We start from the raw sequence: 13,153 nt of genomic DNA, 5'->3' as shown, positions 1-13,153 counted from the left end.
GGTGGGCAGCAGATCCCGCAGGTACTGCCGGGGGCGTGGGCGGTTCCTAGGCCGCTGTGCGTTTGGATGGCGGGGTGGGCAGTCGCAATATGAGCGGGCAATTGCGGTGTGGAGGGAGTGGGCAGTCCCACAGTGGGGGGGGGGGGGGGGTAGGGTGGAATTGGCAGTCCTGGGGCGGGAGTGGGTGGCAGCAGGCTGGGTGGGAGTGGGCGGGGGGAGCAGGCGAGGGGAAGTGGGCGGGGTGGGGAGTGGGCGAGGGGAAGTGGGCGGGGGGAAGTGGGCGGGGGCTCAGGCCTCCAGGAAGGCCAGGTCACAGTGCTGCTTGCGGCTGCAGGGCTTGGCCACGATGCCCAGGTAGAGGGCGAGCAGCAGCAGCCAGTAACAGGCGTAGACGGCAGAGCCGATGATGAGGAAAGGCCGCTCGGTGTCGGGCAGCGGCTGCCGGCTCTCCCGGTAGATGGTGTAGCCCAGACCCCCGGCCAGCACCGCGAACCAGACCGAGACGGGCAACAGGCCCACCAGGTTAACCACCAGCCTGCGGCGGCCCGAGGTGCCCCAGCCAGGCCGGTTTATGGTGAGCAGGGCGAAGAGTTTGGCTGGCAGCAGGCTGGTCATGTAGAGAAGCGAGTAGAGGGACAGGAAGAGCATTTGTGCTGAGCCCCGGAGCAGGCAGGCGAAGCCAGCCTTCAGCACCCCCACTCCTTGCACCGCCAGCAGGAAGAGCAGGATGTTCCACAGCCGGCCTCGGTAGAAGAGCTGCAGTACGGTGACCGTCAGGAAGAAGGGGAAGAAGCCGCTGACCACGGCCTCGTAGGTCATCCAGGGATGGTGCTTGTGGAAACAGAGCGCGCCGTACAGCCACTCGCGGAAGTAGGACTTGCTCCAGCGGGTCTGCTGGTTGAGCCAGCGGACGTAGCGGCTCGGGGTTTCGGTCAGGCAGCGGGAGCGGGCCGTGTACTTGGTCTTGAAGCCCAGGCCTAGCACTCGGTTGGTGAGGTGCCGGTCGTCTCCGAAGCTGCACTTGGAGCCCAGGAACTGCTGGCTGTACCAGTCGTGCAGGAAGATGCGCAGCAGCGGGTTACGGTACATGCCCAGCGGCCCACTGATGCACTGCACACAGCCGAAGTAGGACTGACAGGCCCGCTCCACGTTAAAGGCCATCCAGTAACGCACGCTGCTGAGGAAGGAGATCCACGAGTCATACTGGTTCAGGATCTGCGGACAGGCAAAGGAGAGCAGAGTTATACTGTACCGGCTGAGGCTCGCAGGGCCCTGAGCACAACACACAACATTGCAGGGAGACTGGCTAATGGGGACAACAGCAGGAGACTGGTTAATGGGGACAGAAGGGAGGCGACTGGTTAATGGGGACAGAAGGGGGAGACTGGTTAATGGGGACAGAAGGGGGGCGACTGGTTAATGGGGACAGAAGGGGGCAGACTGGTGAATGGGGACAACAAGGGGGAGACTGGTTAACAGTCATCTATCAAGCCAAAACTTGGCTGCCCGTGTCCTAACTCACACCAAGTCCCGCTCACCCATCAACCCTGTGCTCGCTGACCTACAGCGAAGGTTCACCAGACTGATTCCAGGGATGGCGGACTGACATATGAGGAGAGACTGGATCAATTGGGCCTTTACACACTGGAGTTTAGAAGGATGCGAGGGGATCGCATAGAAACATATAAGATTCTGACGGGATTGGACAGGTTAGATGCGGGAAGAATGTTCCCGATGTTAGGGAAGTCCAGAACCAGGGGACACAGTCTTAGGATAAGGGGTAGGCCATTTAGGACTGAGATGAGGAGAAACTTTTTCACTCAGAGAGTTGTTAACCTGTGGAATTCCCTACCGCAGAGAATTGTTGATGCCAGTTCATTGGATATATTCAAGAGGGAGTTAGATATGGCCCTTACGGTGAAAGGGATCAATGGGTATGGAGAGAAAGCAGGAAAGGGGTCATGAAGGAATGATCAGCCATGATCTTACTGAATGGTGGTGCAGGCTCAAAGGGCCGAATGGCCTACTCCTGCACCTATTTTCTGTTTCTATGTTTACATTGGCTTCTGGTTAAGCAAGGCCTCGATTTCAAAATTCTCATCCTTGTTTACGAATCTCTCCATGGCCTCGCCCCTCCCTATCTCTGTAATCTCCTCCAACCCCTCCTCCCCTCCCTCCCCCCCCCCCCCCCCCCCGAGATGTCTGCGCTCTTGAGAATCCCTGATTATAATCTGCTCAACCATTGGTGGCCGTGCCTTCAGCAGCCTGGCTCTGGAACTTCTTCCCTAAACCCCTCCGCCTCTCTACCTCTCTTTCCTCCTTTAAGACGCTCCTTAAAATCTACCTCTTTGACCAAGCTTTTGGTCCGTTGCCCTAACTTCTCCTTATGTGGCTCGGTGTCAAATTTTTTGTCTCATAATACTCCTGTGAAGCGCCTTGGGACTTTTAATTATGTTAAAGGCGCTATATAAATACAAGTTGTTGTTGTCAGGACAACAGGGGCAAGACTGGGTAATGGGGAGACTGGTTAATGGAGACAGCAGGGAGAGACTGGTTAATGGGAAAACCAGGGGAGATACTGGTTAATGGGGACAGCAGGGGAGCGACTGGCTAATGGAGACAGGCTGGCTAATGGGGACTGCAGGGGGAGACTGGTTAATGGGGACAACAGGGGAGAGACTGGGTAATGGGAACAGCAGGGGAGAGACTGGTTAATGGAGACAGCAGGGGAGAGACTGGTCAATGGGGACAGCAGGGGAGAGACTGGTCAATGGGGTAGAAGCAACTTCCTCCAGCTGCTGCAAACCTGAAACAAAGATAGAAAAGGCCAGAGACGCACAGCAAGGACGCAACAACAGAGGTATAGGAGGAGGCCATTCAGCCCCTCGAGTCTGTTACACAGGAACAGGAGGAGGCCATTCAGCCCCTCGAGCCTGTTATACAGGAGTAGGCCATTCAGCCCCTCGAGCCTGTTACACAGGAACAGGAAGAGGTCCATTCAGCCCCTTAAGCCTGTTATATCGGAACAGGAGTAGGCCATTCAGCCCCTCGAGCCTGTTATACAGGAACAGAAGGAGGCCATTCAGCCCCTCGAGCCTGTTATACAGGAACAGAAGGAGGCCATTCAGCCCCTCGAGCCTGTTATACAGGAACAGGAGTAGGTCATTCAGCCCCTCGAGCCTGTTACACAGGAACAGGAGGAGGCCATTTAGCCCCTCGAGCCTGTTACACAGGAACAGGAGGAGGCCATTCAGCCCCTCGAGCCTGTTACACAGGAACAGGAGGAGGCCATTTAGCCCCTCGAGCCTGTTACACAGGAACAGGAGGAGGCCATTCAGCCCCTCGAGCCTGTTACACAGGAACAGGAGGAGGCCATTTAGCCCCTCGAGGCTGTTACACCATTCAATGAGATCGTGGCTCATCTGCGACCTATCTCCATATACCCGTCATTGCCCCATATCCCATAATACCTTTGGGTAACAAAAATCTGTCAATCTGAGATTCAAAATTAACAGTTGATCTCGCATCAACTGCTGTTTGCGGGAGAGTGTTCCAAACTTCTACCATCCTTTTAGACGATGTCCTCCTAATCCTAGAATCCCCAACCAGCGGGAATAATTTCTCTCTATCTACCCTATCAATTCCAATTAATATCTTGAAAACTTCGATCAAATCACCCCTTAACCTTCTAAATTGCAGGGAATACAACTCTAATTTATGTAATCTCTGCTTGTGATTTAACCCTTGGAGTCTGGGTATAATTCTGGTAAACCTTCGCTGCACTCCTCCAAGGCCAATATATCCTTCTTGCGGTGTGGTGCGCAGAACTGCTCTCAGTGCTCCAGGTGTGGTCTAACCAGGGTTTTGTAAACTGCAGAATAACTTCTACCCCCTTGTATTCTAGTCCTCTAGATATAAAGGCCAGCATTCCATCAATTTTTGCTTTGATTCAGCACCTTTAACCTTGAATCATTTAAAAAATAAACATCGAGCCAATGGAGGAGATATTAGGAGGGTAACTAGGTCAAAAAGTTTTTAATGGTCTTAACAGAGGAGAGGGAGGTGGAGAGGTTTACCAATAAAATAAAAATATTAACTTTTATTTATATAGCGCCTTTAACGTAGTAAAACGTCCCAAGACGCTTCAAGCAGTGTTACAAGACAAAACAGATAAATTTGACACCGAGCCACAAAAGATGAAATTAAAGCAGATTACCAAATGCTTAGTTAATGAGGTAGGTTTTAAGGAGCGTCTTAAAGGAGGAAAGCGAGGTGGAGAGGTTTAGGGAGGGAGTTCCAGAGCTTAGGGCCCAAACAGCTGAAGGCACGGCACCGATGGTTGAGCAGTTATAATGAGGGATGTTCAAGCGGGCAGAATTTGAGGAGCGCAGACATCTTTTGGTGTTTTTAAGCATGAAAAAGATTATAGAGATAGGGAGAGGCAAGGTCATGGAGTGATTTGTAAACAAGGAGGGAATTCCACTTTGTGGTCTTCACTTTGTGACTTTGGTCTTCCAAACTGAGGAGATTAGCTGGAGGAGATTGTAGCTCATCCAGGATTGGATGTCAGACAAGCCGACCAACAAAATGGATACAGCGGAGGGTCGAGGGAGCTGGGAAAGAGGTAGAGCTGGTGAATAGAGGTGGTGGAGAGGTAGAGCTGGGGGAGAGGGAGAGCTGGGGGAGAGGTAGTGCTGGGGGTTCCGCCAGCATACATGTGATATATCTGCGAAGAGGGGCCAAGAATAGAACTAGAGGGACTCCATAGGTAACGGTTTGGGAGCGTGAAGAGAAACCATTGCAGCAGATGCTCGGGCTATGATCGGATGGGTAAGAGTGGACCCAGGCAATGGCATTCCCACTGAGCTAGAGACCAGCTGATATCTCAGAACGGGAGGTTAGCAATGGGGTGAGGTGGCGAGAGGACTGGGGAGAAATGGGAGAGAAACGGGGATTAAATATATTTTTCAAAGCACAGAAAATACTGAAGACACTGGGCTCTGGAGAGAGCAGCCAGATCTCGCTCAGACCCGTCTCCCAGCAGGCTTTCTAATACAATCAGAGAAATGGAGGAGAAAGTATTTTAAATAGACTGACCCAGAGATGAATCACCTAACAAGCCATGGACAGAGATACTGAGACAAAGCAGTGGGGACCGAGGGAGCCTGAGGGGGGGAAGGGGACAGGCGGGGTGAGGAAGCCGGGGGGACAGAGAGGGGCGAGGAACTGAGGGGAACCCGGAGACCGAGAGAGCACGGGGAAGGAGGGGAACCGAGAAGTACCTAAGAACATAAGAAATAGGAGCAGGAGCAGGCCATTTGGACCCTGGAGCCTGCTCCGCCATTTAATAAGATCATGGCAGATCTGATCGTGGACTCAGCTCCACTTCCTGCCTGCTCCCCATAACCCTTTACTCCCTTATCTCCGCCTTAAATATATTCAATGAAGTAGAGGGGTGGGGGGGGGGGGAAGCGAGGGTAACCCGGGAACTGAGGGAGCCCGGGGGAAGGAGGTGGGGGGACTGAGAGACAGAAAACTTGGAGTCAGGCTTGAAAATGAGGATACAGTGAAAGTCAAGTAGCTGAAATCAGTGTCCAGAGCAGGAGGTTGCAGGTGCCCAGGGGAAGTAGCCCTCCAGATCCGAGGGTGGGTCTGTCCACTGATTCATGTTCTACTCCTCAGTGACCGGGAAATTCCCCCCCCCCCCCCCCCCCCCCGCCCTCTCCCACCCTGGCTGGAAAGTGCGACCAAACCGATCGACTACAGGAGGCGGACGGTGGAGCCAAAGAGCCCGACGCCACTTACTGTCGGTCAGTCTAAATAATGCCTGGGTGGGGGCCCGGGGTCAGCCAATCCCTGCCACCCCCGGGATATTTCACCCTCCGACCCTCGGCACGGCCCCACTTTCAGGGAGTTTGTCTCTGGCTTGATTCTGTATATTTCTCACTGTCGGAGAGAGGTAATCGACTCAGACTGTCGCAGATGAGACATTAACAGGAATCTCCACCAACCTGTACATCCCCGCCCACTCCCCCTACACTGGGGTCTCCGTCCAACACTCTCACCATCTCCGCCGTGCAGGCCGGGTCCAGTACTGTGTCTGAATCACACACCTGCGGAGAAACACCAGAGGGAATGTAATTTACAGCTCGGTTATAAGCACAGGATTCGCACAGTGATGGCCATTTATAACGGAGCGACATTACCTGAACAGGCCATTGTGCCGAGCACCTGAACAAATACAGTACCTGAGCCACACTGACCGTCCAGTCCCAGGCTGCCTTCAGTGACCCCTGGGTTAGAGAGAGGGGGAAATCAGTCTGGGTTCGTGCTCTTGATCACTGCCCAGTGACCCCTGGGTTAGAGGGAGAGGGGGAAATCAGCCAGGGTTCCTGCTCCTGGTCACTGTCCAGTGACCCCTGGGTTAGAGGGAGAGGGGGAAATCAGCCAGGGTTCCTGCTCCTGATCGCTGTCCAGTGACCCCTGGGTTAGAGAGAGAGGGGAAATCAGTCCGGGTTCCTGCTCCTAATCACTGTCCAGTGACCCCTAAGTTAGAGACAGGGGAAATCAGCCAGGGTTCCTGCTCCTGATCACTGTCCAGTGACCCCTGGGTTGGAGAGATGGGGAATCTGACCGGGTTCCTGCTCCTGATAACTGCCCAGTGATCCCTGGGTTAGAGAGGGGGGGGAGAAATCAGCCAGGGTTCCTGCTCCTGGTCACTGCCCAGTGACCCCTGGGTTGGACAGAGAGGGGGAATCAGCCAGAGTTCCTGCTCCTGATCACTGCCCAGTGAGCCCTGGTGCAAAGTGTGTGTGTTGTGTGGGGACAGGATCAGGGATCAGCTGATGCCCCGAATAGACGGGCGTCATTCTCAGTCTGGGTTCACACATGATGGTGATGCGGTATGGGTGGTGATCAGAGCCCCAAAGCTTGTCCCGTTAGTTCCCCCCCCCCCCCAAACCCGTACCATAACCTGTTCCCCCGAGCCTGAACCCCACCTGTCTTCCGTTGAGGGTCTTTGCTGATCGTCGGGTCTCCTTACAGCTACAGGATAACTGATGTTTTTCACACAGAATTTCATAGAAATTACAACAGAAACAGGTCATTTGGCCCATCTGGTCTGTGCTGGTGTTTATCATCCACACGAGTAGTGTCTGATCCCATGTCCTGCTCCTTTATCTCTTTATTCCCCTTTTTCTTCCTCAGTCTAACCTGTTGGTCAGTGTCGGCAGCGTTTGTGCTTCGATCACTTTGCTGCACTTAAACTGATTGTGTGAAGTGCTGGACCTAGTGAGGTGAGGTGGTATGCTCGGCCCTCGGCCTGTGAGCACCATCGGAGCAGGCCGGGGAGCAGAAGGAGCAGCGTGGCAACATACCACTCCAGGGAGCAGCACGCGCTGGAGCAGGAGAGCAACGGCAGTGAAAAGGGACGTCAGCAAGGTCCAGGTCGATGATTGGAGCGCGGGCAGGTACAGCAGGAGCGGCAAGGTCAGGGCGAAGGAGCGGCGAGAGATTGTAGAGGGACGTGATTGGGGCCCAGGAGAGGCGAGGGCCCAGGGGCAGCACGGACCAGTCCACATATGTGTGCGCACTAGGTCCGTGCAGCAGAGCTGGTCTCCAATCGTTTTGGTTAATCCTTGCCATGGACCAAGACCTAGCTCTGGTAGCTGGTGTGCAACGGTCACCCCACGTTAAAAAAATCCACCCACAGGCATCTTCCACCCTTCAAGATTTAGTTCGGACCTGGAATTTTAGGTCCATCATTGAAACACCTGTGAACTTTTTGACGTGGAAGCAAGTCATCCTCGATTCGAGGGACTGCCTATAATGATGGACACAGTATAAACTCAAGTCTTTCAAAGGAAACATGCGGAACTTTCATAACCTTTCCTTAAATTTAAATGACTCCTGTCTGCTGTTTATTTTTGTCTGTTTTATTATGGGCACATTATGTTCCAGGGAGTGGATTTGGTATCTGTTGTTCTGTAATTCCACATCCCACCAGCAGATGGTGCAGCAACACCACTTCCACCAGCCTGTCCCCATATAACTGCGCACAGCTCCTGCCATGGCCTGAATGGCCTCCTGTGCAAATAAAGCCAAGCTCTGCCACACCCCTGCTTTACTTGCTGAGTTAGTGCAGGAAGGAGAGATTTCTGTTGGATAACACTGGCATTGAGAATGGCTGAGTGTTCGGAGCCCGGACATTGATATTCCAGTATTTTCAGGGTGGATTCGATTTTCAGCACCAAAGAAATTCCCATAGATATGGAGGGATTGGCAGCTGTTGCTGCATAAATCCCACCATCAAACAAACACTCTTACGCTGCATGCTGTACATACACATTTCAGGTGTACAACACTTGGGGCACTAGTTAAGATTCTTTGAATGAGATTTAGTTAACAGCCTAACAGTTCATGAACATTTATTTAATAGCAATCATATTATGGCCGAGATCAATGTTGTGTTTGAAAGAATGAAACGCGAAACAGCTACTAAGATTCTAGATTTAGGTAAGGCCGACTTCCATGCGATGAGTAAACTGGCAAATCTGCTCATGGTAAATTGAGAGAAGATCAGTGGCAGGTGTTCAAAAAAACTAAACGAAAAATGCAAATAATAGCACAGATCCTGGCAACTGTGAAAGCTACAAAGAACAAAAGGTGACAAAACAGCTAGAGCTACAAAAAGGGAGTATGAGAATCAAAAACAACACCTTTTTTTAACGATTATATTAGGAAAAAAGTTGGTCACGAGCAATATTGACTCCTTAAAAACTGATAACAGAGATATTGTCAATGAAAATAAAGAAGTGGCAGACATGTTGAATAATGAATAATGTCAGTATTTACAGCAGAGGAAGAGGATAGCATGCCGGACATCCCAAGGAAACTAATATTGAATCAGGGATGGGGACTCACCAAAATTAACATAAGCAATATAACAGTAATGAATAAAATAATGGCACCAAAGAGTGACAAGTCCCCAGGGCCGGATGGTTTCCATCCCAGGGTTTTAAAAGAAGTAGGTGAGCATATTGCAGATGCCCGAACTATAATCTTCCAAAGTTCACGAGATTCAGGAACCATCCTCTTCGATTGGAAAATTGCGCATGTCACTCCGCTATCTAAGAAAGTTGAGAGAGTGAAACTAGGGAATTATAGACCAGTTAGGCTAACATCTGTTGACAGGAAATTACTAGAGTCTATAATAATGGATGGAATCACTGAACACCTTGAAAATTTTCAGCTGATCAGAGAGAGCTAGCATGCCTGATGAAAATGATTTAATTTTTTATATCAGACTTTGGAATCAGAAACACAATTTCTAAGTTTGTGGACAACACCAAATTGGGGGGATAGTCAATACTGAGGAGGACGGCAACAAATTACAGGAGGTCATTAATAAACTTGCAGAATGGGCAAGTAATTGGCAAATGAAGTTCAACACAGTTAAATGTGAGGTATTACATTTTGGTCGAAAGAATAAGGAAGTCACTTATTTCTTGGAGGGTGAGAGTCTAGATGGGGTAGAGGAACAAAGGGATCTTGGAGTACAAATACACATCACTAAAAGTTCCGACAGATTAGGAAGGCCGTAATAAAACAAATCAAGCACAAGTTTATTTCTAGGAGGTATAGAATTGAAAAGTAGGAAAGTTATGATAAACCTTTGTCGAACCTTGGTTAGATCACATTTAGAGTACTGCAAACAGTTCTGGTCGCCATATTATAAAAAAGATATTGAGGCATTGGAGAGGGTGCAGAGAAAATTTACAAGGGTGATACTAGAAATGCGAGGGTATACATATCAGGAAAGAATGAACAGGTTGGGTCTCTTTTCTCTTGAAAAAAATAAGACTGAGGGATGGCCTAATAGAGCTCTTTAAAATTATGAAAGGTTTTGATGGAGTGGATACAGGGAGAGTGTTTTCACTTGTGGGGAAGAGCATAACGAGTGGAACTAAACTACAGAACCAGTGGGAAGCTGTTTAACCTACGCCGCCTCCAGGCCAGATCCAAGATCACCCCAACCTCTGTTGTTGAACTACAGTATGCGGACGATGCCTGTGACTGCGCACATTCTGAGGCTGAACTCCAGGATATAGTCGATGTATTCACCGAGGCATATGAAAGCATGGGCCTTACGCTTAACATCTGTAAGACAAAGGTCCTCCACCAGCCTATCCTCACAGCATTGCCCCCCAGTCATCAAGATTCACGGTGCGGCCATCGACAACGTGGACCACTTCCCATACCTCGGGAACCTCTTATCAACAAATCAGACATTGATGCGGCGATTCAACATCGCCTCCAGTGCTGCCTGAGGAAAGGAGTGTTCGGAGACCAGGCCCTCAAATATACCACTAAGCTCATGGTTTACAGGGCTGTAGTAATACCCGCCCTCCTTATGGATCAGAGGCATGGACAATGTACAGAAGACACCTCAAGTCACGAGATATATCACCAACAATGTCTCCGCAAGATCCTGCAAATCCCCTGGGAGGACAGATGCACAAACATTAGTGTCCTCGTCCAGGCTAACATTCCCAGCATTGACCACATTCGATCAGCTTCGCTGGGCAGGCCACATAATTCGCAAGCCAGACACGAGGCTCCCTAAGCAATTGCTCTATGTGGAGCTCCTTCACGGCAAACGAGCCAAAGGTGGGCAGCGGAAACATTACAAGGACACCCTCAAAGCCTCCCTGGTAAAGTGTGACATCACCACTGACACCTGGAGTCCCTGGCCGAAGACCACCCTAGGTGGAGAAAGTGCATTCGGGAGGGCGTTGAGCTCTTCGAATCTCAACGCCGAGAGTGTGAAGAGGTCAGGCGCAGGCAACGGAAGGAGCATGTGGCAAATCAGTCCCACCCACCACTTCCCCCGACGAATGTCTGTCCCATCTGCGATAGGGTCTGTGGCTCTCGTATTGGACTGTTCAGCCACCAAAGAACTCACTTTAGGAGTGGAAGCAAGTCTTCCTCGATTCCGAGGGACTGTGTATGATGATGATGACAGAGTGTGTTTCCACTTGGGAAGAGCATAACTAGAGGCCATCAATATAAGATAGTCACCAAGAAATCCAATAAGGAACTTGCTACCACAGGGAGTGGTTGAGGTGAATAGTATCAATGCATTTAAGGGGCGGTTAGACAAGCATATGAGGGAATAGAGGGTTATGTGAATAGATTTAGATGAGGAAAGATGGGAGGAGGCTTGAGTGGAGCATAAACGCCGGCATGGACTGTTTGGACCAAATGGGCTGTTTCTGTGTTGCACGCTGCCCCCCCAGACCCTAAGGGTAGTGAAAGATGCAGCCTCAGTAATAAAATGTTCCTAACCCAGCAACAGCAGCAGGGCTCTGACAACACACAGTGTTACAGGACTGCTGATGTATCCCAGAGGGAGAAGGGAATAGAGGGTTACACTGATAGATTTAGATGAGAAGACAGTGCGGGGGGGGGGAGCTCGAGTGGAGCATTGACGCCGGTATGGACTGGTTGGGCCAAATGTCCTGTTTCTGTGTCATATGTGATGTAATCCTGTGTAAGAGGTGACTGAAGTAGTGGACAGAGGAATCTCTATGGATGTTACGTATATAGACTTCCAGAAGGCATTTGATAAAGTCCTTCATAAGAGACTGTTAGCTAAAGTTGAAGGCTGAGTGGCTGGGAACTCCAAGGGTTAAATTACAAGGAGAGATTACACAAACTAGGGTGGTATTCCCTAGAATTTAGAAGGTTAAGGGGTGATCTGATCAAAGTTTTCAAGGGGAACTGATAAGGTAGAGAGAAACTATTTCTGCTGCTTGGGGATTCTAGGATTAGAGAGAAGAGTCTAAAAATTAGAGCCAGATCTTTCAGGAGTGAAATTAGGAATCTAGTTCTACACACAAGGGGTGGTAGATCAATTGTTAATTTAAAATCTGAGATTGATAGATTTTTGTTTAGCAAAGGTATTAAGGGATATGTATAAAGGCGAATGTATGGAGTTAGATCACAGACCAGCCATGGGAGAATTGAATGGCCTCCTGACCAAGAATGTTTTGAGGTTAATGTTGGAGCCAGAGTTATTTCGGTGCAGATTTCCCAGTGTAATAAACACGGGATCCGATCCACCGCTTCACATGGTTTCCGGGTCAGACTTTGCCCACCTCATGCCCACTTGTTCCCACAGGAGGTGGAGAGAATCCTGAACATTGCCTGTGGGTATTACAGGGAGGTTGTGGGGACAGTGCCCGAGTCCTGGCACATCAGCTTTACCTGGATATAATCCACCGAATCCCCGAGTGCGGCGAACGCAGTGAACATCACCTCCCGCTTCCCTCCCCACTTCTGCATGATGCAGGAGAACTTGGAGCGAGTGACCATCTCCTCCACCCGGCTCCTGCCCTCGGCCAAGCTGCAGTCCGTCTCCCCAGGACCCAGGTCGTGGAAGTTGTTCTTCCAGATGTAGGAGCCGGTGCTTTCCATGCCCATCAACTCATTAAAGATCTCCATCATGTAAAGGTCCTCCTCGCTGTTGCCATCAATGACCATCACCACCTTGAGGTTGGGATAGGCGATCCGCTTCACCGACACCAGACATTTCTTCAGGTAATCGGGGTCCTCCTGGAAAGCTGCAATGCAAAGAGCGACCGACTTGTTACACTTCAGGGGCCGATTCTCCCTTCTCATCCTCCTGTGCTCCAGGAAGGCGAAGATACTCTGGGTGAAGAGGTGCAGGGCAAGGATGGCCCCGTACAGCCCGAACGACAGGTGGTAATTTTCCGTGTAACCGAACTGGTAACCCTTCACATAGGTGCAGGTGATGGCCCCCAGCACCGACACAGCAAACAAGGTGCTCGCTACGATTCGCAGAGCGATGCAAAGTCTCTCACAGGACATGTTCTGTAATGGCAAAGAAAATCAGCTCAGACAGGACCCAGGGAATATCCAGCATCAATGTGCGATGGTCAGGGAGGCGCAGACCATTCCTGACTGATAAGGTAGAGAGAAACTATTTCTGCTGGTTGGGGATTCTAGGACTAAGGGGCAGAGTCTAAAAATTAGAGCCAGTCCTTACAGGAGTGAATTAGGAATCACCTCTACACACAAAGCGGTAGAAGTTTGGAACTGACGAGACTGTAAAATACACCCACAATCTCTC

At 50.6% G+C, this 13,153-nt stretch overlaps 1 protein-coding gene across 1 annotated transcript; it reads right to left on the bottom strand.

The window, feature by feature from the left end:
- Nucleotides 1-227: 227 nt before the first annotated feature.
- Nucleotides 228-12,891, bottom strand: has3 (hyaluronan synthase 3). The gene is made up of 3 exons (XM_070897056.1): nt 12,268-12,891; nt 6,012-6,113; nt 228-1,215 (listed from the first exon to the last, which is right to left on the bottom strand). The coding sequence occupies exons 1-3, from the start codon at nt 12,889-12,891 to the stop codon at nt 289-291; spliced, it is 1,653 nt and encodes a 550-aa protein (XP_070753157.1). The 3' UTR covers nt 228-288.
- Between the last annotated feature and the right edge of the window lie 262 nt (nt 12,892-13,153).

This window comes from Pristiophorus japonicus, chromosome 13 (genome assembly GCF_044704955.1).
Source record: "Pristiophorus japonicus isolate sPriJap1 chromosome 13, sPriJap1.hap1, whole genome shotgun sequence".
In the NCBI taxonomy this organism is placed as follows: Eukaryota; Metazoa; Chordata; class Chondrichthyes; family Pristiophoridae; genus Pristiophorus; species Pristiophorus japonicus.
Note: the sequence above shows the minus strand (reverse complement) of the source record. Positions and strands in the feature narration are given on the sequence as shown.

What these genes read in the sequence shown, in the direction of transcription:
- has3 (XM_070897056.1), bottom strand. Translation starts at nt 12,891, where the DNA reads ATGTCCTGTGAGAGACTTTGCATCGCTCTGCGAATCGTAGCGAGCACC. An exon ending in ATTCGGTGGATTATATCCAG is followed by an intron (nt 6,114 to 12,267) that starts GTAAAGCTGATG and finishes GTTTCTCCGCAG; the next exon opens with GTGTGTGATTCAGACACAGT. An exon ending in GAGTGGGCGGGGATGTACAG is followed by an intron (nt 1,216 to 6,011) that starts GTTGGTGGAGAT and finishes GCCTGTCCGCAG; the next exon opens with ATCCTGAACCAGTATGACTC.